Source organism: Haliotis rubra, unplaced genomic scaffold (genome assembly GCF_003918875.1).
Source record: "Haliotis rubra isolate DU_JTF1 unplaced genomic scaffold, ASM391887v1 Scf557, whole genome shotgun sequence".
In the NCBI taxonomy this organism is placed as follows: Eukaryota; Metazoa; Mollusca; class Gastropoda; order Lepetellida; family Haliotidae; genus Haliotis; species Haliotis rubra.
Window position 1 is genome coordinate 260,487 of NW_025767254.1, and position 24,639 is coordinate 285,125.

The following is a 24,639-nucleotide window of genomic DNA, read 5'->3' on the forward strand; positions in this document are numbered from 1 at the left end:
ACCCCTATGCTATGACACGCTACTCTAACAGCGACCAGTACATTCAGTAATGGCGTGAGGGATGTCAAAGCCAGTCGGAAGTATTCTTATTACAAATAACATAAAATATAATAATATAATAATATAATAGCATGCTTGTAATGCGCTGTTCTCCATGTACAACATGCTCAAAGCGCAAAAATACACATATTACTATGGGTCTCTGGTGACATGATTATGGAAATGTGACACTGACTTCATTTCGGGATAAAACGGATGCTCCAGTCACAGGACACCAACATGTGGTACCTTATCGACCAGCCCAACCTCAACTTCTTCCTTCTCCTGTTTGCCACTAGACACCTCTGACTGTTTCCTCTTCTTGTTTACACCCCCCCATTTCAACTCGTTCTCTCTTTGAAATTTTGTTATCATCGTGCTTAGTGCATTTCAAATAAATGGTATAGCCAATAGCCAACACGAAGAGCGGAAGTGGGGTCATTACAGCGGAAGCTAAAGGTCCGACAGCGGCAAGATCGCCATCTGGTGGCGGCAGGGCCAGCTGCAACATGAGGTAGGCGACCATTACATTCTGTATGCCAGTCTCTATTGCTATTGTCTTGACTCTGTACCACGGCTGGCGGAACATTAACCCGACCAGCCCGCCGATGATGTAGCCACAGTACGGCAGCAAGCACCCGGCCAGGAACGTGGACGGTTTGAACAGCCTGAAGATGAAGAGGTTGGCGTAGATGCCGAAGGTGAGCAGGATGACGATGGTGATCAACGTGACCGGCTTCAGGACTTTGACGATGACAGCTGCTACCTTCTGAAACTTGTACTTTATGATGATGCCAACAAAGATGGGCAGGATGACTGATGCCAGCGTCTGGATGATGTTGGCGTAAGGGATGTTGATCTGCATCTTGTCGTCGTGAAACTGCTGACCCAGTGTGAACATCCACAGAGGAACCATACCTGGGGGGAAAGGTCAAACTTCTTCAAGCAAGCATAATGTTCAATGACCAAACGTACACCCGCTTAAAGGATATATTTTACGAACACTTCGGTCAGTTCACATGGTGGTCACAAAGGCGATTTCAATCTCTTCGTTCGCCGTCTAATCTGAGCTGACAATGCACTTCAGATTTGGTATATTGCTGATCCTCTAACTGTACACATATGACATTATCAATTACGAAGTAGGGAGAATTCAATGACATTCTAATTATTATTAATCGAGAAGCCTTAATTTTTATGTAGACATAGATTGATCGCTTGTACGGTGACACAAGCATTAACTGAAAGGTAGTGATATTAGATTACTTTGTTCGTTGGGGTTTTCAGAGACTATAAAATACAAAGACAAATGGTATTGTTTATGGCAAGAATGTGACTCGTGTTGCAGCATATATTCAAGCGATGTTGGACTAAACTTGATGGACAGATATTTGCATCAGTATCTGTGTTTCAGCCGTACTGTTACACACTGGAGATCTGGTGTACGATATATTTACCTAGTGCTCCTATATTACTGATGGTTGTCATGGTAGCAGACAGCGACAGGTCCCCACCAAGGAGGTAGGAGTAGATGTTGCTAGCCCCACCCCCTGGGCAGATCCCACAGGCAAATATCCCCAGCCCCACGGCGGGGATATCAAACGTCACAAGCTTAGCCACACCAAAGGCAATCTGAAAGAACAAATATCAAAGACTGCAATGACTTTGATTGCGTTGTGCGAACAGAGGGTAAACGAGAATGGTGTTTGATTTGCCTTTCACAAGTAACTGAGTGCGTGTTGAATCAGTGTTTTAAGCAACGCAGAAATTTACTTCCAATAGGCGCTAATGTATAACAGAAAATAACAAACCATTTATTGCGTACTGATGGACACTTAAGTATATTCACTATACTAAGGCTTTGAATAGAAAAACAAAGGTACTGTTATAAAAAATGTTAACGGTTCCGTAGGCTACACCATTTCATTACTTCGCATATTCCCAATAACAAAACTTGAAGTAAGTGATTTGGGGTCCTCTCAACGCCTAGTTTTGTAGGTTAAGGCAAAATCCTGCTGATCGGCTTCCCTTGTTAACGACTGCCTGTAATTGGTAAAAAGTAAATGGGTACATTTTGTGGACAAGACAACGGATCCATGTCGTTGTAAAGTCAATGGGTGCATGTTGTTGTCAAGTCAATGGGTGCATGTTGTCAAGTCAATGTATGCATGTTGTTGTCAATGGGAGCATGTTGTTTACAAGTCAATGGGTGCATGTTGTTGTCAATGGGTGCATGTTGTTGACAAGTCAATGGGTGTATGTTGTTGACAAGTCAATGTATGCATGTTGTTGACAAGTCAATGTATGCATGTTGTTGACAAGTCAATGTATGCATGTTGTTGTCAATGGGTGCATGTTGTTGACAAGTCAATGGCCGCATGTTGTTGACAAGTCAATGTATGCATGTTGTTGTCAATGTATGCATGTTGTTGACAAGTCAATGTATGCATGTTGTTGTCAATGGGTGCATGTTGCTGACAAGTCAATGTATGCATGTTGTTGACAAGTCAATGTATGCATGTTGTTGTCAATGGGTGCATGTTGTTGACAAGTCAATGGGTGCATGTTGTTGACAAGTCAATGTATGCATGTTGTTGTCAATGTATGCATGTTGTTGACAAGTCAATGTATGCATGTTGTTGTCAATGGGTGCATGTTGTTGTCAATGGGTGCATGTTGACAAGTCAATGTATGCATGTTGTTGACAAGTCAATGTATGCATGTTGTTGACAAGTCAATGTATGCATGTTGTTGACAAGTCAATGGATGCAAGTAGTTTTTCACGGTCAAAGAAATAGTTGTTCACATGGACATGGCACCATGTTGTTGTTCACCAGTAAATCTAAGCTTCTTGTACACGTGTGCGTGTGTCTGTTCGTCCTATTCAAATATATTCCATGTGGGCTTGGACACTATGAGGTGACGGTGATGGACTCACCCTGGTGACACGCTGTAAACACCCACATCTGTGTATAAATCGGTCCTTGCTATGTACGTCTCAGTGTATTGTTCCCTGCTACACGGGGAAGGGGTGAGGGCGCTACACGTATATCTACCACTCGAATATGACACAACTGTGATTTACATTTTAAACAGCACATGATTATGAATGACTCTGTGTACATGCGTGAGCAAAATATATTCACAAGCATAAAAAAAAAAATGTGTGTTTATAATGTGAGCATGCGTGCATATTCGTGTGTGGGTGTTAGCGAGAAGTTATGTGTGCATGTGTATTTGTATAAATCTGCCAATGCGTGAATGTGTTCTAGTTTGATCATGTTTGCGTGTGCGTGTGTATGTGCGTGTCTGTTCCACTGCCTGACAAAAACTTACCAAAGGCATGACGAGATATTGGCAGAAGAAGCCAACAGCTGGAGCCACGGGTTTTCGCAGCACCGATTTGACCACGCCCAGCTCGATCTTACATCCCATTCCTATAGTGCTGGCGATCACAAACAAGTACATGACTACATTAAACACGGTGTCGATAGGCCGGGCGTTCCGTGTGACAACGATCATGTATCTCTGTACATTATTCTCCGGTTGGCCTGTCGTTGTTTCCGTGTCGGACTGTGTTTCTTGAGGTGAAGACCTATTTCGATCTGTTTCAAACACGAGCCACGTTCTCCCTATAAGATCTGAGCGTAAGTTGATGCTGAATGTTCCCGAGACACGAGTTGACTTTTCCAAGGGAATGGCCCGACTTGCCAATTTGGATATATTATTGCACCTTATGCTGAAATCCCCAGGCTGTGCTAGGAAAGCCACCTTGTTCTCTGTTGTGTATACACTGAGATTGTAAACTCTGTCCGGGGAGTCGCAGACGATGAAGTAAGACACGTTGAGAATGGCGCTGGCTTCCATGAACATGTGGACTGAGGGCGAAGGACTCACAGAAATCCTGAAATCTGACGTTGTATTGTATGTCGAATTGAAGGAGATGTCCGCGTTTGTCCATGGTATATACAGGAAAGTGTTGTTTGTTGATGATGCTGCAACGCTGAGTAGGAGGGTCAGACACACGACGCTTACCACGTGCATATTCATTTCGGAATGAACTAGCATGAAGAATCACAGGACGCTTTAACACTAGATAGTGTTACATATACAGTTCCGTTGAGTCCAGTCCAGAATGTCGTGCAAACCTTCATGTGCACTGAATAAGGCTATGCAGTAAAATATGCTATTTGGTCGTTATGATAAATACCATGGACGTAACGCAGCTCCCTGTATGACTCCAACCACGATAAGCTGCCACACAGGATGTTATATGTTCCACATCAACTGGAGAAGTGTTGTCATGGTCGCAGATATCCCATGATGTCAACAACATGCTTATCTCCTCCCGGACTGACCGCTGGGACCAGTCTGTCGCCGAGTGTCCCTCAAAACTGCCCAGGCGAAGGTCACAGATAAAGACATGAGGTGGGGCTTTGTCTGCCCCCGGCCCTGGTGGCCTGTTGACGCTCTACACCTGTACGCGTAGTATGTTAGGTAACACGTTGTATCAGTTCATCAGGTTGATAAGACACGCTGATTACTCGTGAGGCATGGAAGAAAAGTAAACTAGGAAGTGATTTAACACCCCTTGAACTATATTCAATTTATATCATGATGTGCCAACTTGACATGAAAGAACAATCCGAAATAATGCGTGTGTTCTTCCACCTCTCCATCTCTCATCCCACCTCTTCACGACCGCTCCACCAAACAGTCCATGTACCCCCACCTCTACTTGTAGCCTCAGTCTCTCTATAGCTCCATGCCACCCTCTCATTACCCCTCTTCACTCCTCCATGACTCCAATCCCTGAATCCCCCATTCTCTCCATGACTCACGCACTCTCTCCATGACTCACGCACTCTCTCCATGACTCACCTATTCTCACCATGACTCGCCTACTCTCTCCCTGAATCCTAATTCTCTCCATGACTCCATTCCCTGAATCCCCATTCTCTCCGTGAGTCCATTCCTTGAATCGCCATTCTCTCCAGACTCCCCCTTTCTCTGAAGGACACTTCAGCTAACAACACCATGACTCTTCTTCCACCCCATGGCAATATACTTGTATGACTAACCCTGCTACCCATCAATATGTATGATTGTCGTTTCAATATTGAAGCTCATGATCAGCAGTCACATACTTTTTAGCAAATGTATTCAACCACTTGTCGCCATATTCACACAATCGCAATATTATAATTGATTTTATCGAGCGGAAAAAAATGGAGCTATTAAGTTTCCTCCAATAACATCCTCATGAATCACACATCTATTCGACTGTGTGTTTGTGTGTCTATACACGTGTGTGTTTAGGCACACCTTCATGCACTGTTAACCAACCTCGCCCCTAGTGTCCATGTTGTTCAGAATACATTGTTGTTCCAGTAAACCCATATACTTGTAACAGAATAAAGGGTGGCTGACCCTAATCCTCGTTGCCCTCTGGTAAACAAACTCTGAGATATGGCTACAGTACCGACCGGTTAAGTAAACAGCGCTGACCAGGGGGGCAGACGAATCTTGGATCGCTACATGCACATTGTTTGTTAAGTCAGCATGTTGGTGAATCACACAACTTATTGCATTAAAATATATTGCGTTGTGTCTACGTATCGTCTTCTGTTATTTCTGTGTGTACATCCATGATGATGTGATGACTACTACGACGACGACGATTTCTTTGATGATGATGATGATGATGATGATGATGATGATAACACCGATGATGAGTGCAGCTGGGTACTTTGTTGACGTTCTTGACTATGATTGATTATCCTAAGACTGATGACCAGCGTCGTACATGTTTTCAAGCAACCCCTGGCCTCCGCTGGTCACACACGGCTGCCTGAACAAACACACGATGTGACGGCTCACCGTGGTCACTCCCCTCCTGAAGCCGTCCCTGCGCCCCAGGTAGTGTACCTGTCTGTCACCACCACTGAACCACACAGGCCACCTGGGCCACGTACAATGCTTGCCGATGGACTTTAAATTAATTTATACAACAATCCATCGTAAATCACAGGGGCCAGTGAACACACACGCATGTTTACCATGAACGTCTTATAAGTCTAACGATGCAACAAATAGCTGGCAGCCTATATGGTGGTTTTGCACATATATTGACACTAAGACTCGCTAGACAACGATATATGGCACGTTGTAGAGTTAATGTACATGAATTGACATTTCCAACAGAAGTCGTTCATGAAGGACATACGCTACTGCCTGAGTAGTCATGGCAGAACTATTAATAGTCTAACGTTACCCCAGTCATCGCCTAAAACACTGCTAATTAAGTCAGTCAAGCCCATGAAAACCGGAAAAGGTCTGAATTTGAGTCGTGCACACCGACAAGTGTTGAGAATATCTACAAACAACCATGTGAAATACCAGGGTTGTTATCCTTGCTTAAACAATTGTGCTTCAGTATCTTGTTATATTGAACCACAGTAAATAGGAGCAAAAATAGATTTTGTAAAAGTGGAGTGACACAGTCTCTAAAGTATGCCAGCTGAATAATAATAACAATAAAGACGGGTAGCGATGGAAATGGTGTGTTAGGACTTTATTCATTGGCCGCTTCTAAAATTGTTCAGGATGCTTTTTTGTTAGTAATCCATGCATAAACTATCACCACTCACCAGTAATGTGAAACATCTTTATTTGTTTCAGACTTTTGGGGGCATTTTTGCTCAAAGTTACCTTTCCAATATTTATCGATAATTGATAATTTAGTTAATGATCATCGATGTCTATTATATATATATATTGATAGCCAGCTCCAGATGAGATAAAGATGGGATGTGATGAAGACGGGTTGTGATGGAAACGTTTTCAATGTGATGGTTGCTATATTTCCGTAGACAAAAGAACAAAGGATTTTCCTTTGGCCGCGAACATCGGTGCCTAAAGTATTACACGTACTTTTCTGCCGGCCAGACACGACCACAATGCTGTTACTGCTCGCATCTGGCCGTGAGTATATTTTACGATGCTTCACTAACGTTGTTGTCACTATTCCCCTGTTTTGGCCCTCGGGTAATATTTCCCTTTAAACAAGTGTATTTAAATCATTTGGCATCATGTAGTGTCCGTTCATAAGGTAGTCATTCACACCCTTGTCCTGCCGCCTTATGTTTGTTGTGTGTGATGTGGTCCATTGTCTGAGGCCCGTGTTTACCACAGTCAGATGGGGATAGCAGGCTGGTTCGTATATCTATCAACACTTGACGGAAACTGTTACACACATTTTACAAAACAAGCCACTAGAAATCACTTCGTTCCATGACAAGTAAACAGAAAATGCATAATTTCTGACAGGAATAGTTCATACAAGGTACACATGGAACACCTCCGATCCACGATGTGGATTAAGTGGCGTATATGTGTAGGAAAAACGAACAATATATGGTATGTTATCAGTAAGGTTCATTTATTTATTTATTTACATTTCACGACAAATGATCACAACTTCATTCCCGGTCACAAACTTAAATTAAGAACATGAGAACACTCGCTATACAAAGAGTTGCTGGTATATACACATAGGGTTTTTACAGTAGCAAGATATACAGAGTAATCATAGATTTCATCACTATTTAAATATCCCATAAATCATTTACATATCAAATATTAATGAGGAAATTAAAAAAAAACATTTCATAATTATTTTTTCATTTCAGCCAAATTGTTTCACTGGATAACAAAATGTGAGTTGCATAGAAACGACAAGTGATGTAACATGTTACACTCAGAGATTTGAATAACGCTGACGTCATGATATCAAAGATATTGACAAAGCTCTTCTTAACATCTTCACAAATCGTGTAATGAAGCGATGATACTAAATATTAAAGTTATTTTACGAAATCTTTTCACAGGTAATAAAGTTTCACTGATTTTTCGCCAGGTTTTTCTGCCGATTCGCTGCCTCTAAGGGAACACTTATAGTGATGCTCGTTTTGGTTAAGAGAATTGGAATGTTCATCGCCGATGTCTGTAAATATGACGTCACCATTGTGTAAAACACGACCAAGCAGGAAGCGCTGTGATATTCCGTCACGTGACAAGTCCAGCTCTGGTCTCGCCAATGAAAATTCAATCCCCTTTCCAGAGTTGATGAAGTCGTAGCCTGAGCAACAACAAAGAAAGGTCATATCAGCTGTGACAATTAAGGGATGGGCAGATAATCTTTACTTCCTATCACACAAATATCACAAATATAATCACCTTCACATTTAGAATACTTCATACATACACACATACATACATACATACATACACCGACACACAACAAGAGGCTGTCGTCATGGTACGGAATATTTGGAATTATGAAACAATGATCATATGTTTTTGTGTCAAATGTGAATGAGAGTTTAATGATAAATGATGCCATGTTGATGCGATATTGTTCGTATGTTCATCAACAATGTGTGGTAAATATGTACTGGAAAAGCTACATACCTCGTATCTCTCCGCCAATTTCCGTCATGGTGGTCGGACTGTTTCCGGAACATTTGGAAAAGTCCACTGCCATCCGAACTCGTCGACCCTTCTTCAACGATGACCTCAGAAAACCAAACGTCTTGATTCTCCTCACATTCTTGAAAGGGTCCGTGGAGAATTTCACATCCCCGGAACTGTGAATGACATCAGAGGTAAACAGTTACTGTACACCTTTCTTTGAGAACATGGATATTTCAAACGCCTTTTCTTAAACTACAAATGTAATTGGTCCCGATTTCAGGAAGACCATTGAACAACATGGGTTCGTCTGCAGGTTTAAATTTTAAGATTAACAGATAATTACCTAAATGGTCGACGACTCAGGCATTTATCGAACCCTTTTAAGGGTATTCAAGAAGTTGGTGAATAAATAACGTAAAGCATGTATAACAACTTGTGGAAATTCATTTTACGACAATCCAGGTGAGGTGCTTTATAGACTGTTAAGTAAACATGAAGGAGCTTATACTGGTTGAAAGTCACTTTAGTAAGCAAGAAAACGTTAACATGAATCCATAACGCTATAAACATGACGATTATGAAGGTGTACATGCTATTATGCAGGCATCTGTTTGATTGTGCGTAAAATGAGGCTAACCCAACTTCAGCAGGTGTACGGGTGTTTAACATGAAACTAGCAATAGTTCTGTATGTATCTCCGAGTATTATACATTAAACCGGCACGGATTCAGTAGGTGTCTGGGTGTTAAACATGAAACTAGCAATAGTTCTGTATGTATCTCCGAGTATTATACATTAAACCGGCACGGATTCAGTAGGTGTCTGGGTGTTAAACATGAAACTAGCAATAGTTCTGTATGTATCTCCGAGTGTTATACATTAAACCGGCACGGAGTCAGTAGGTGTCTGGGTATTAAACATGAAACTAGCAATAGTTCTGTATGTATCTCCGAGTGTTATACATTAAACCGGCACGGAATCAGTAGGTGTCTGGGTGTTAAACATGAAACTAGCAATAGTTCTGTGTGTATCTCCGAGTATTATACATTAAACCGGCACGGATTCAGTAGGTGTCTGGGTGTTAAACATGAAACTAGCAATAGTTCTGTATGTATCTCCGAGTGTTATACATTAAACCGGCACGGATTCAGTAGGTGTCTGGGTGTTAAACATGAAACTAGCAATAGTTCTGTGTGTATCTCCGAGTGTTATACATTAAACCGGCACGGATTCAGTAGGTGTCTGGGTGTTAAATTTAAACATGAAACTGGCAATAGTTCTGTATGTATCTCCGAGTGTTATACATTAAACCGGCACGGATTCAGTAGGTGTCTGGGCGTTAAATTTAAACATGAAACTGGCAATAGTTCTGTGTGTATCTCCGAGTGTTATACATTAAACCGGCACGGATTCAGTAGGTGTCTGGGCGTTAAATTTAAACATGAAACTGGCAATAGTTCTGTATGTATCTCCGAGTGTTATACATTAAACCGGCACGGATTCAGTAGGTGTCTGGGCGTTAAATTTAAACATGAAACTGGCAATAGTTCTGTATGTATCTCCGAGTGTTATACATTAAACCGGCACGGATTCAGTAGGTGTCTGGGCGTTAAATTTAAACATGAAACTGGCAATAGTTCTGTTTGTATCTCCGAGTGTTATACGGATTCAGCAGGTGTACGAGAGCTATGAATAACTCTACCACTACTTCAGTGTGTTAACGTTTCTGCACGTAGGATGTCTATCCTGGTTAATGGTAATATTTATATAATCGTTCTGTTAATTTACCTGAGTAATGTCAGTGACACAACATGGCAAAGGAAGTGAGGCCTACTTATAATAAGCTCAGCATATTTTTTTAGAAAGGTCAAAGCATCTTAATAGGCCAGATCCCTGATTGTGGCGGATGTAGGACTTGGTGGCGGCGGAAGCCACTTGAGGCTCTACCAGTATGTACGTTTCACACCGCAGTACTAATGAATCATGCCGTATAGTCAGCGATGAAGATGCGCCATTATGTGATGTAGCTGGCTCAGCCAGGGTTGTCGGTTCATCGTGATATAGCAGTGTGCGTCTGTGCATTTCGACAAGTCATGCAATCATTACGTCAATGTACAATTCTACATATTTATGAGTCATAATAAGATTATTGAAATGTGTAATGTCATGTATCAGTCACGACAAAGTGATCTGGGTTTGGAATATAAAGGCTTAATTAGACTCTGGTAATTCACCGTTAAATAACGTGGTTCTGTGTTTGCTGATGCATGTGTGTGTGCCGGTTGTTGTGGGCGTGTGTGTGTATGGTACGGCGGGTATTCACATGAAGCACAACGGGTTAAATACACTGACAGACGTGCAGACATACCTAGATGCATACCTACAGACACACACACCCACACAGACACAAACCTACACCACACAGGCACACGCACACAGGCACACGCAGACGCACACACAGACACAAACCTACACTACACAGGCACACGCACACACAGTACAGGCACGGAAATACACCAAACAAACCAGCGAGTGAGTGAGTTTAGTTTGCCGCTTTTAGCAATATTCCATCAAGGCGGGGAACACCAGAACTGGGCTTCACACGTTGTACCTATGTCGGGAATCGAACCCGGGTCTTCGGCCTGACGAGCGAACGCTTTAACCACTAGGCTACCCCGCCTCTAAAGAAACCACAAACATCTTTCAGCACACCAATACAAGCCCCACCCAATATCCGTTGTCATTAAATCGGAAAGCTAGTATATTATTTGACATCATCTACTTTTTCGGTGACCCGTGAAGGTCCGAGTTAGAATATTGATCTTCAGTAACCCATGCTTGTCGAAAGAGGCGACTAACGGGAAAGGGTGGTCAGGCTCGCTGACTTGGTTGACACATGTCATCGTTTCCTTATTGCGTAGATCGATGCTCATGCTGTTGATCACTGGATTGTCTGGTCCAGACTCGATTATTTACAGACCGGCGCCATATAGCTGGAATATTGTTGAGTGCGGCGTAAAACTAAACTCACTCACTTTTTCGGTTTTACTGATACATTGCCAACAAACCAAAATGACCACTCGCGATATAAGTATCGTAATGAATACGCACATACTGACCGTACTGCTGATCGTATTGCTGAGAAGTTCGATAACATCAGCACTGCCAAAAGCTTAAGTACACGGTTGAGTGTTTGAACGCGCTTTCCGACATAATGCTTATTTCGGACATGGTCCCACGTGTCTACTGGTGTGTCTTCATGCCAATGTGCCTGAGTGTCTGTATGTATGTGCCTGTGTGTCTGTATGTATGTGTTTGTGAGTCTGTATGTATGTACCTGTGTGTCTGTGCCTGTGCTTGCCTGTATGTATGTGCCTGTGTATGTCTGCATGTATGTACCTGTGTACCTGTACGTATGTGCCTCTGTGTGTCTGTATGTATGTACCTGTGTGTCTGTATGTATGTGCCTGTGTGTCTGTATGTATGTGCCTGTGTGTCTGTGCCTGTCTGTGTCTGTATGTATGTGCCTGTGTGTCTGTGCCTGTGCTTGCCTGTATGTATGTGCCTGTGTATGTCTGCATGTATGTTCCTGTGTACCTGTACGTATGTGCCTCTGTGTGTCTGTATGTATGTACCTGTGTGTCTGTATGTATGTGCCTGTGTGTCTGTATGTATGTGCCTGTGTGTGTCTGCATGTATGTGCCTGTGTGTCTGTGCCTGTGTGTGTCTGTATGTATGTGCCTGTGTGTCTGTGTCCGTGAGTGTGTGTCTGTATGTATGTACCTGTGTGTCTGTATATCTGTGCCTGTGTGTGTCTGTATGTTTGTGCCTGTGTGTCTCTATGTATGTGCCTTTGTGTGTCTGTATGTTTGTGCCTGTGTGTCAGTATGTACCTGTGTGTCTGTGCCTGTGTGTGTCTGCATGTATGTACCTGTGTACCTGTACGTATGTGCCTGTGTGTGTCTGTATGTATGTGCCTGTGTGTCTGTGCCTGTCTGTCCGTATGTATGTGCCTGTGTGTCTGTGCCTGTGTGTGTTTGTATGTATGTGCCTGTATGTCTGTCCCTGTGTGTATCTGTATGAATGTGCCTGTGTGTCTGTGCATGTGTGTGTCTGTATGTATGTACCTGTGTGTCTGTATATATGTGCCTGTGTGTGTCTGTATGTATGTGCCTGTGTGTGTCTGTATGTTTGTGCGTGTGTGTCAGTATGTACCCCTGTTTCTGTGCCTGTGTGTGTCTGTATGTATGTACCTGTGTGTCTGTGCCTTTGTGTGTCTGTATGTATGTTTCTGTATGTGTGTATCTGTGTGTATGTGCCTGTGTGTCTGTGCCTGTGGGTGTCTGTATGTATGTGCCCGTTTGCCTGTATGTCGATAGGCAGGAGATCATCCAGACAGTGGAGAAACTCACCTGGCGTCATAATCATAGATCCTGCAGCTTGCTGCGTATGTAACTGGGACCCTGTCTGGTTTTGTCATACGCAGTCGCACGATCACTTTGCCATTGCGGAAGACTGTAATTTCTCTCACAGCAGTTTCGTATCCTTCAAAATAGATACACGTACATCTAACTTATGTCTGCTGAAGTATTCAACTTTTATCACCTGACAAGGATACAGCGATGGTACATTACACGAGAACATTATTCTGATCTCAGAGCACACGCTGCCACACACTGTGAACATATTAAGTACATTCAAGCAGATAGCAAATATTTTCCGAGAGTTGATTAAATACATCAGGTATAAGACGTTATTTTTATCTGTTTACATCGGAAGAGCTCCCAAATATATCATCAACATCAATGCTACGGGAGCCGAGTGAATAAAAATGTTTTTACGGCGCTCCTACCAATATTACAACACACCGACAAAACATGGTTGTCAGCATAACTCCTACATCCATTCTTTAATTTGGACGCCAATACACAGTAATCAAACAAATATAGATAAAATTCACATACCTCTGGAACTTTGCTGAAACTTTCGTTGACTAAACTTGATAAACTCTCTCCGTCTCCCCCTCATTTGCTTTACATGCTCGAAGACGTCGATGGCGTCCCCGAAAGATGTTCTCTCGATCTTTGCCTGGGAAGGCAGCATACATCGTGACAACTCCATGATAAAGTATACCGCCCGACCGGAACTCAGGGCATCCAGAAGTCCCCGGAAGGTGCGCAGTGTCCATGCGCTGTTGGATGTTGGGATGCTACTGAGGTAGGTGGTTTGCTTCCGATGCTTATGACTGAACTTAGGGTTCTTCCGCCTCATGTATTTAGGTCGGTCTTGGGGCAGATCGTTTTGTATCAGGTGCCTGGACATGCGCACTCGGGGACTGACTGCACGTGGAATATATCTGAAACACAGTTACAGGTTTTCATTTAGAACATGAAAATAAATTCACATGTCTTTCTTTGTTTCACTTCTTAGAACATAACAGTAAGTATACTATCTACATTTGTTTTTATTTATTTATAAATTTACAACTTTCTTAGTCACTATATGGCTGAAATACTGCCGATGTGTCTTTAAATTTTAACTCACTCACTCACTAAAACATAGCAAGGTCATTTCATGACATCTTAGATTTGACTGTTTTCCCACCATACACATGGTATTGAGGTGTTAACACTGTTCCAGCAGGCTGTGCAGAATACCATTTGTTATTGACTCCATAATACAACCACTACTACAATGCTGAAGAGAATACGTATAAATCCGACGTTCACGTGCACATCTCTATATATACCTGGATCCTGACATCTTCTTGACCTTGATCAGGTTGTATGGCACCTCAATCTCCATGACCTTGGCACCGTCCTTGACCCTGTACCAACCCTCATGAGTTGTTAGCATCTTTGAGGTCAAAGTCGACGATACAGAAATTCTTACCTGAAAGAAAAAACAATCTGATAAGTACAGCTGACAATGATGAGTGTATGGTCTTGCCAATGATATAAACAATAAATGATAAGCGCATTCAGGAAATAGTCACATACTGTTATCAAATGCCTTTGTGTCAGTGATTTGTTTAGGGGCAGTGGGGTAGCCTAGTGGTTAAAGCGTTCGCTCGTCACGCCGAAGACCCGGGTTCGATTGCCCACATCAGCACAATGTGTGAAGCTCATTTCTGGGCTATTGCTAAAAGCGGCGTCAAACTATACTCACTCACAATAATTCGACTGCTTCTATTTCAGTATGGTAGAAACAACAATACTCCTCACTGTTAAAAAGAAATACTTGCCACATATATTAATAAATACATTTGCGGGAATATATCCACATAAATATTTCTGTAATGATAGGTTATTATTTTACCAGCCACCAATGTACAGAATGTCTGCACCAGGTTGTCAGTCAGACTCCTCTGTTAGGTAAAACGACCTTTGCGTCATGTCACCGCTTTGTTGAGAGTGTGTTTTGGGCCTACATCCCGGAACCGAGATCCACCTCTCCCTCTCACCAGGCTTAAACTGACGGCGACCTTCACTGGGGGTTACCTAAAGGGCACGCTTGGGGATTGTGTGTGTTAGTTTTTGTGGCGGGGCTCGCAATGATTGCATGTAATTGGGTTATTTTAGTGATTTACAGTCAGATATCGTCTTTGATTTATGTCTTTCAGTTTCCTTCATTTGTGTTGACACATCGCTGGCGTATTTTGCTAACATGTGATGGTACATTATGGCAATACCTCATATACATAGTCAGAATGTGCAACCTGTTGTGCAGTTCAGAACTGCATTGAGGAAACAAAATGTGATCACACACAAGTGTGATAAGGGACTTAACATGATTAATATAACTAAGTTTGCGAAAAACTAAAAATAACAGTGATAACACTAGCTCGTGGTGTTTATACTCTCTGTGCATGAACCGACTAAAACCACACATTCGCGAATAATTTTATACGCATAATGACGAAATCCTCTCGTAGATACTCGAGTATACCCATTGTTTGGAACCTGTATTATACATAAATATTGCATATGCCTCGTGTGGAAACTGTATTGTACACAGCTGTTGTATATGCTTCGTGCTGAAACTATATAATGCAGCACAATTGTATATGGATCGCGTTATTACTGTGTTATACACAACTATTGAACACGTGTCGTGCTGAAACTGAACAGATGGAGTTTAGCAGGAATGTGTTATCGTGCTGATGGTGTTTAGGGTGCTGACGGTGTTGAGGGGGCTGACGATGCTGATGTGTATGACAATGGGGAGACTGTTGCCCCTGACAGACTCACCGGTTCCCGTCTCACGCTACCCAGGCATCCGCGTCCGGTTGCACCGACAAATGTCCTCTTCTTTAACTTCCTCCAGAACATATCACATCCTTGTTGTGTCACCACGTCGGATAAACTGAGATTCCTCAACAGATTCAGGTTTCTGGAGAACTTGGGAATCATTGAAGCATTGGCAAAGTTGAAGGTTCTCAAGCGTATTGCGCGCTGAGTCTCATCCACAGAGAAACTCTCCAACCTTTGACGATAGGGAACACTATCAGCGCCGCTGTACTGCTCAACAAACACACTGAAGGAATGTCCGAGGAAGGAAACATCTACAGGACGGATGACGGTCTTCATCAACATGTGGCCTTTAGCTGGCGGGACCCCTGCCTCCGCCATATACTGCTTGGAGTTGCTGTACACGCCAGGCAGCAGCTCGGATAACACTGACAAATCTGCTTCCAACGATAAACCATTCACAAGAAGCCCCTCCAAGGCAAACAGACACAAAAGTACATGTCCAAGTTTTCCACCGCGCAAGACATCCATGTTGAGACGCTTTAAATACCCGCGAGCCAGACGAGCACGCTGAAATAACAGACTGATTCTTTGATAACTGCTCGGAGGCTGGCATTTATACCGCGCTACATCCTCTCCTGAAGAGGCATTTCCTCGCTGTATCAATGAACGTTGAAAATACTCCAATTATTAACTCTTAAAGCAGCTCACATCCTCCCAATCCCATTCACAAAATACTACATATTTCCATATGTGGAGACCTTTGCGTGACGTCATGTAAGACATCCGCTGCAACTTAAGGTCTGCACCAGTCTCGTGCCTGCCTCCCCAACCTGATAAAAACCACAAGACTCGCGCAGGAAACGTAGGAGGTCGTCCACCGTGCAGCTTTACAATCCTTACTACGTTGTTGTTTCAATGTGTGTGTGTGTTCTATACTACCTGGCTACTCGAGCCAGTTATCCTGTTGTACAGCCCATTTAGCATTCATAATATTGACTCGGGTTAGATAACCCAATTTTCATGCAACTTGAATGTTTGAAATTCAATGGAAGTATGTGCACAGCCATATCATTTATTTGTGTAATCAATTAGAGTTTCGGGGCGTGTATATGTGTGGTTGTGTGGGTTTGTGAATATTAGTAACTATAAAGGCGCGAGTGGTTACTAAATGTTACGTAGAGTTGCTTCCCTTGACGTATAAGGATTCGATGTTCGAATCATGTGCCCGGGAATGTCAACGTCGAAGCTGTTTTAATCTGTAAAGTTCAGCAACCAAGATACATTTCTTGCTTTCTTTCCTCTTAACGCTAACACCCAGTGGTGTCACTCAGTCAATCAAAGAGAAGTCGACAATAGTTTCCTTCTGTATCCCGAAAAATCCGTATCAGCAAATGGTCATCCTCCGTTTGGATTGTAATAGTAATCATTACTATCATCATCTCTACGTGATATCTCTGATGTTTCATTTATTTGACGTTTCGAAAATTGTCCCAATTTACGCCTAGTATGGATAGTATATGTCGAATATCAAACCACAGTTCATCTCTGGAGAGAGAATTACAGAAGGTACATAATAATTCGAATGTCCCAAGAGTTTCAGATGAGTGATCAACTGGATGGTTCGACCTGACGTCCACCTCTTCACATAGGCCATTGTGGCTTCTGGAGAGGTAAAGGTTACACGCTAATTGTCGTTTACAGCATGTTCATAGCGATAGCTAATAACATGCTAAAGTTCAAACAAATTACAATCTCTTCGTGAAAAAATCATTTGCTGTTAAATCAAGTACGTGCGTTCACCACAGACACGGAAGCACTTTGTTTCGGGTTATACCAGTTGGATATACTTGCTGAGGAATGCTTGTTAGGGCTCCTTGCCTCTAGGCAGGAGACCTATTGTAATCGTTCGGATTATTATTATTATTATTTATTATTCCGCCGATTTTTCTACCAAACATAACTCCTAAACCAATGCTCCGAATCGCTTACAACAAATCACACAGATGCGCACCGAGGTGTAAATATTCCCCTTAAAAATATCTAGGCTCTAGGCCCAATAGCAAAGGGGAGATAATTCAAAATTAATTCCAAAATTTCAGAATTTGACAGCAAATATCTCAAGAACTAATTGTTCCAACACTTCCAAATCTCTTGTACTAATGCACAATCGAATTCCCAACAATTTTGCCTGAAGGGTCAAGTCGCTAAAACGTTATTTTTGTTTTCAGTTTTTGGCCATGTTTTTCAGCAGTTTTCTGAGTAGTTGTCTGCCAGTATGTTAGATGAAGGCTTGGTGATTCCTGAACACTAATTGTTTTGACCGTAGACACAAGAACAACTGAGATACAGCCTTTTAAAGAGGGAACTATTTCTTCTCCGGAACTTCTTAAAAAAAAGGTACATGACCCCCGCGACCCCGGCTGTATTTGAAAGATCCGCTCGCCTGTCAACGTGTTCTGGCTCCGTTTTGGACGATGATGTCTAGCCCTCAGATACAATAGATAGAACTAAAGCCAAGGAGCCATCATCGTTGCCTGCAACTATATTTCACAATTTATATTGGTTATCTTAACATGCCATTGCAGCCTCTTTACCTTGTGTCTGGATTCTTCATATTCCAGCACATCAGACATTACCCATCAGATTAAGATGGGTAATTTCTTAGAGTCAGTGAACAGTAAATGCAGTAATTTTCTACATGTTCACAAACTGACTTTCATGTAGATCCAGACTGTAGTGATGTCTCTGTGAGACTAAGGATTCATTGATGGCAATATTCTTCTGCATATTCTGTCTTTTGTATCTTCTATATCTCTTGTGTCTCCTGTACATTCTCTATCTCCTGTACATTCTCTATCTCCCGTACATTCTCTATCTCCTGTACATTCTCTATCTCCTGTACATTCTCTATCTCCTGTACATTCTCTATCTCCTGTACATTCTCTATCTCCTGTACATTCTGTATTTTCTGAATATCCTGTTTCTAGTGTATCTCACATATAACCTCTGTATCTTCTGTATCTCTTATATCTCCTCTTTCACATGATATATCTTCTGCATCGCATGTATCTTCTGTACCTTCTGTATTTCCTGTATCACAGGGGCGGTGGCGTAGCCTAGTGCTTAAAGCGTTCGCTCGTCACGCCGAAGACCCGGGTTCGATTCCCCACATGGGTACATTATGTGAAGCCCAATTCTGGTGTCCCCCGCCATGATAATGCTAGCATATTGCTAAAAGCGGCATAAAACTAAACTCCCTCACTCACTGCTTCATATGTATCTTCTGTATCGTATGTATTTTGTGTACCATCTGTATGTTCTGTATGACATGTATCTCCTGTATCGTATGTACCTTATGTACCATCTGTATGTTCTGTATGACATGTATCTCCTGTATCGTATGTATCTTATGTACCATCTGTATGTTCTGTATGACATGTATCTCCTGTATCGTATGTACCTTATGTACCATCTGTATGTTCTGTATGACATGTATCTCCTGTATCGTATGTACCTTATGTACCATCTGTATGTTCTGTATGACATGTATCTCCTGTATCGTATGTACCTTATGTACCATCTGTATGTTCTGTATGACATGTATCTCCTGTATCGTATGTATCTTATGTACCATCTGTATGTTCTGTATGACATGTATCTCCTGTATCGTATGTATGTACGATATGTACCATCTGTATGACATGTATCTCCTGTATCGTATGTACCTTATGTACCATCTGTATGTTCTGTATGACATGTATCTCCTGTATCGTATGTACCTAATGTACCATCTGTATGTTCTGTATGGCATGTATCTCCTGTATCGTATGTATCTTATGTACCATCTGTATGTTCGGTATGTTCAGCACCTTCTGTATCTCCTGTATCGTATGTATCTTCCGTACCTGTATCGCCTGTATCATTCATACCTGCTATACTTTCTGGATCTCCTGTTGGTGTATCTTCCGTACCTGTCTCGGCTGTATCATCCATTCCTGCTATACCTTCTGCATCTCCCGTACGTGTATCTTCCGTACCTGTCTCGCCTGTATCATTCATCCCTACTATACCTTCTGGATCTCCTGTAGGTCTATCTTCCGTACCTGTCTCGCCTGTATGATTCATCCCTACTATACCTTCTGCATCTCCTGTAGGTCTATCTTCCGTACCTGTATCGCCTGTATCATTCATCCCTGCTATACATTCTGGATCGGTGAATATTGGAACAGCTGTATGGTCTATATCTGTATGGCTGTATGGGGAATATTGGAACAGCTGTATGGTCTATATCTGAATGGCTATAAGGTGAATATTGGAATAGCGGTATGGTCCATATCTGAATGGCTATATGGGGAATATTGGAACAGCCGTAGAAACTATATCTGTATGGCCGTATGGTGAATATTGAAATAGCGGTATGGTCTATATCTGTATGGCTGTATGGTGAATATAGGAACAGCTGTATGGTCTATATCTGAACGGCTGCATGGTGAATATTGGAATAGCGGTATGGTCTATATCTGTATGGCTGTATGGGGAATTTTGGAATAGCGGTATGGTCAATATCTGTATGGCTGTATGGTGAATATTGGAACAGCTGTATGGTCTATATCTGAATGGCTGTATGGTGAATATAGGAACAGCTGTATGGTCTATATCTGAACGGCTGCATGGTGAATATTGGAATAGCGGTATGGTCTATATCTGTATGGCTGTATGGGGAATTTTGGAATAGCGGTATGGTCTATATCTGTATGGCTGTATGGGGAATTTTGGAATAGCGGTATGGTCAATATCTGTATGGCTGTATGGTGAATATTGGAACAGCTGTATGGTCTATATCTGAATGGCTGTATGGTGAATATAGGAACAGCTGTATGGTCTATATCTGAACGGCTGCATGGTGAATATTGGAATAGCGGTATGGTCTATATCTGTATGGCTGTATGGGGAATTTTGGAATAGCGGTATGGTCAATATCTGTATGGCTGTATGGTGAATATTGGAACAGCTGTATGGTCTATATCTGAATGGCTGTATGGTGAATATTGGAATGGCGGTATGGTCTATATCTGTATGGCTGTATGGGGAATATTGGAACAGCTGTATGGTCAATATCTGAATGGCTAAATGGTGAATATTGGAATAGCCGCATGGTCTATATCTGAATGGTTATATGGTGAATATTGGAATAGCCGTATGGTCTATATCTGAATGGTTATATGGTGAATATTGGAATAGCCGTATGGTCTATATCTGAATGGCTATATGGTGAATATTGGAATAGCCGTATGGTCTATATCTGAATGGTTATATAGTGAATATTGGAATAGCTCTATGCTCTACCAAGGTATAAAGTCAAACAAATGGGGATCGTGAGGCTGGAACATAGCAAACTCAATAGAATACCCCTATCGTGTCTAGTGGAATATCTGTGTCCTGTATAATAGAATACCCTTACCGTGTCTAGTGGAATGGCTGTGCCCTGTACAATAGAACACCCGTATCGTGTCTAGTGGAATGTCTGTGTCCTGTATAATAGAATACCCCTATCGTGTGTAGTGGCATGTCTGTGTCCTGTACAATAGAATACCCCTATCGTGTCTAGTGGAATATCTGTGTCCTGTATAATAGAATACCCTAACCGTGTTTAGTGGAATGTCTGTGTCCTCTACAATAGAATACCCATATCGTATTTAGTCGAATGTCTGTGTCCTGTACAATAGAATACAGCTATCGTGTCTAGTGGAATGTCTGTGTCCTGTATAATAGAATACCCCTATCGTGTCTAGTGGAATGTCTGTGCCCTGTCTAATAGAATACCCCTATCGTGTCTAGTGGAATGTCTGTGTCCTGTATAATAGAATACCCCTATCGTGTCTAGTGGAATATCTGTGTCCTGCATAATAGAAAACCCCTATCGTGTCTATGGGCATGTCTGTGTCCTGTATAATAGAATACCCCTGTCGTGTCTAGTGGAATATCTGTGTCCTGTATAATAGAATACCCTTATCGTGTCTAGTGGAATGTCTGTGTCCTGTATAATAGAATATCCCTATCGTGTTTAGTGGAATATCTGTGTCCTGTATAATAGAATACCCCTGTCGTGTTTAGTGGTATATATCTGTGTCCTGTATAATAGAATACCCCAGTCGTGTCTAGTGGAATGGCTGTGTCCTGTATAATGGACTACCCCGGTCGTGTTTAGTGGAATATCTGTGTCCTGTATAATAGAATACCCTTTTCGTCTCTAGTGGAATATCTGTGTCCTGTAAAATAGAATACCCCTGTTGTGTTTAGTGGAATATCTGTGTCCTGTATAATAGAATACCCCTATCGTGTCTATGGGCATGTCTGTGGCCTGTTTAATAGAATACCCCTATCGTGTCTAGTGGAATATCTGTGTCCTGTATAATAGAATACCCTTATCATGTCTAGTGGAATGTCTGTGTCCTGTATAATAGAATACCCCTATCGTGTTTAGTGGAATATCTGTGTCCTGTATAATAGAATACCCCTATCGTGTTTAGTGGAATATCTGTGTCCTGTACAATAGAATACCCCTGTCGTGTTTAGTGGAATATCTGTGTCCTGTATAATAGAATACCCCTATCGTGTCTATGGGCATGTCTGTGTCCTGTACAATAGAATACCTCTGTCGTGTTTAGTGTCTCTTTCGTCTATACTGGACTCTTTCTGTGAGGATATGGCACCGGTTATGTAAAGACAGGACAAGGGCATATGGATCATAACGGCTGTGTTCTACGTATGCGTGATTCCACATCCATACTTGAAACCATGCAGTACATGCTGCAGGATACCACGCTCGACTCTCCTGTATTCAGATACGTGCAGACTCTCAGTGGTTACAGAAGTACATCCAGCAATGTCGTAAGCTGAAGTAAAACACGACAAATTACGACATTATTGACGCACGGATCTATCAGCGGAAATAACCACCTCGTGCATATTAAGTAACTTTTGAAAGTTGACACCCCGCACGCGACAGAACCTATCGCCACGGATCCCACTTTATAGAAGGAAATCGCTGGCACCAGACTGGCGAAATAGGGTCTTTTTACCAAGTAGAGCGAAACGTTTGATGTTAGCAGCGATTGCAGCTATTATTACTTGGGGCCAATGACATGTTCTGTTTAACGGTTACTGTTTAGACAGGTGAGGGACAATTACTTCACATTGATACTCATTTAAACCATACCCATCTCCACAGGAAAGAAAGAGGATCCCTCTGAATGAGATGGTTTACTTAATCATGGCGTATCAAAGCAATTATTATCTTATTCTTCACTTAAATAAAAAACATTTACTTAAAATTCGTTTCAACATAGTTTTTATCAGAAGCATTTGCTTATGTCGGTTAGAGCCTAGTTATGTTTTTCTACCACGGCACTGACTACACACGTCGTCATTCGTAAGTATTTGTTTACCGACCTCGATAATATGAGGCTGTTGAATAATGAAGTGTTTACCCAGCTGTTTTGGTCGACGTAAGAGCTGATCGCCAGTGCAAGCTGTGGCCAATGTTATCCTTTCTCCCTACTCGCCATGCAATCAACAGGAAAACCCTCTATGTTCAAGTAGGCGCGCTGAACCCGAGGTGTGAATGACTACTTGGCCAAACCCTAAGTTGACCATAACGGAACATGTAAAATGCCGTAGGTTTTAATTACAACAAACGTTTTGGATAACTTTGGCTATGTATATTTTTCCTGGCTGACCTGGTCGACACAACAGGTCTGTGTCAGCAACAGCTTTCTGGTTTTGATTTTCTCGTGCAGTGTGAAGTTTTAAAGAACTTAAAACATTGTAACATCTCGATTTCCAAACTGAAGCAAGAATTTATCCCAGAAATATGTAGGTCGTATCAGGATTCAGTGTGAACACAACAAGCAACACATTACAGTCATGTAACTAACAACCATAACATGAAGAGTCATGTAACTAACAACCATAACATGAAGGGTCATGTAACTAACAACTATAACATGAAGAGTCATGTAACTAACAACCATAACATGAAGAGTCATGTAACTAACAACCATAACATGAAGAGTCGTGTAACTAACAACCATAACATGAAGAGTCATGTAACTAACAACCATAACATGAAGAGTCATGTAACTAACAACCATAACATGAAGAGTCATGTAACTAACAACCATAACATGAAGAGTCATGTAACTAACAACCATAACATGAAGAGTCATGTAACTAACAACCATAACATGAAGAGTCATGTAACTAACAACCATAACATGAAGAGTCATGTAACTAACAACCATAACATGAAGAGTCATGTAACTAACAACCATAACATGAAGAGTCATGTAACTAACAACCATAACATGAAGGTCATAACTAACAACCATAACATGAAGAGTCATGTAACTAACAACCATAACATGAAGAGTCATGTAACTAACAACCATAACATGAAGAGTCATGTAACTAACAACCATAACATGAAGAGTCATGTAACTAACAACCATAACATGAAGAGTCATGTAACTAACAACCATAACATGAAGAGTCATGTAACTAACAACCATAACATGAAGGGTCATGTAACTAACAACCATAACATGAAGAGTCATGTAACTAACAACCATAACATGAAGAGTCATGTAACTAACAACCATAACATGAAGAGTCATGTAACTAACAACCATAACATGAAGAGTCATGTAACTAACAACCATAACATGAAGAGTCATGTAACTAACAACCATAACATGAAGAGTCATGTAACTAACAACCATAACATGAAGAGTCATGTAACTAACAACCATAACATGAAGAGTCATGTAACTAACAACCATAACATGAAGAGTCATGTAACTAACAACCATAA

General features: G+C 41.7%; 2 protein-coding genes across 2 annotated transcripts; both read right to left on the reverse strand.

Annotated features, from left to right (window-relative positions):
• Positions 1-334: 334 nt before the first annotated feature.
• Positions 335-4,089, reverse strand: LOC124253878 (ileal sodium/bile acid cotransporter-like). Its single transcript, XM_046687733.1, has 3 exons — positions 3,376-4,089; positions 1,497-1,671; positions 335-957 (listed from the first exon to the last, which is right to left on the reverse strand). Exons 1-3 carry the CDS (start codon positions 4,087-4,089, stop codon positions 335-337), a joined length of 1,512 nt encoding a protein of 503 aa, XP_046543689.1.
• Positions 4,090-7,459: 3,370 nt separating this feature from the next.
• Positions 7,460-16,378, reverse strand: LOC124253880. Its single transcript, XM_046687736.1, has 6 exons — positions 15,765-16,378; positions 14,264-14,406; positions 13,479-13,870; positions 12,927-13,059; positions 8,512-8,687; positions 7,460-8,179 (listed from the first exon to the last, which is right to left on the reverse strand). Exons 1-6 carry the CDS (start codon positions 16,293-16,295, stop codon positions 7,923-7,925), a joined length of 1,632 nt encoding a protein of 543 aa, XP_046543692.1. The 5' UTR covers positions 16,296-16,378; the 3' UTR covers positions 7,460-7,922.
• Positions 16,379-24,639: the final 8,261 nt, after the last annotated feature.

Bases quoted from the DNA above. Each gene is read 5' to 3' on its own strand.
- LOC124253878 (XM_046687733.1), bottom strand. From the start codon at position 4,089: ATGAATATGCACGTGGTAAGCGTCGTGTGTCTGACCCTCCTACTCAGC. The intron at 1,672-3,375 runs GTAAGTTTTTGT...TTGTTCTTTCAG, and splicing joins AATATCTCGTCATGCCTTTG to ATTGCCTTTGGTGTGGCTAA. The intron at 958-1,496 runs GTAAATATATCG...CTTTCCCCCCAG, and splicing joins CAGTAATATAGGAGCACTAG to GTATGGTTCCTCTGTGGATG.
- LOC124253880 (XM_046687736.1), bottom strand. From the start codon at position 16,295: ATGGATGTCTTGCGCGGTGGAAAACTTGGACATGTACTTTTGTGTCTG. The intron at 13,871-14,263 runs GTATATATAGAG...ACTGTGTTTCAG, and splicing joins AAGAAGATGTCAGGATCCAG to ATATATTCCACGTGCAGTCA. The intron at 8,180-8,511 runs GTATGTAGCTTT...GTTGTTGCTCAG, and splicing joins AATTGGCGGAGAGATACGAG to GCTACGACTTCATCAACTCT.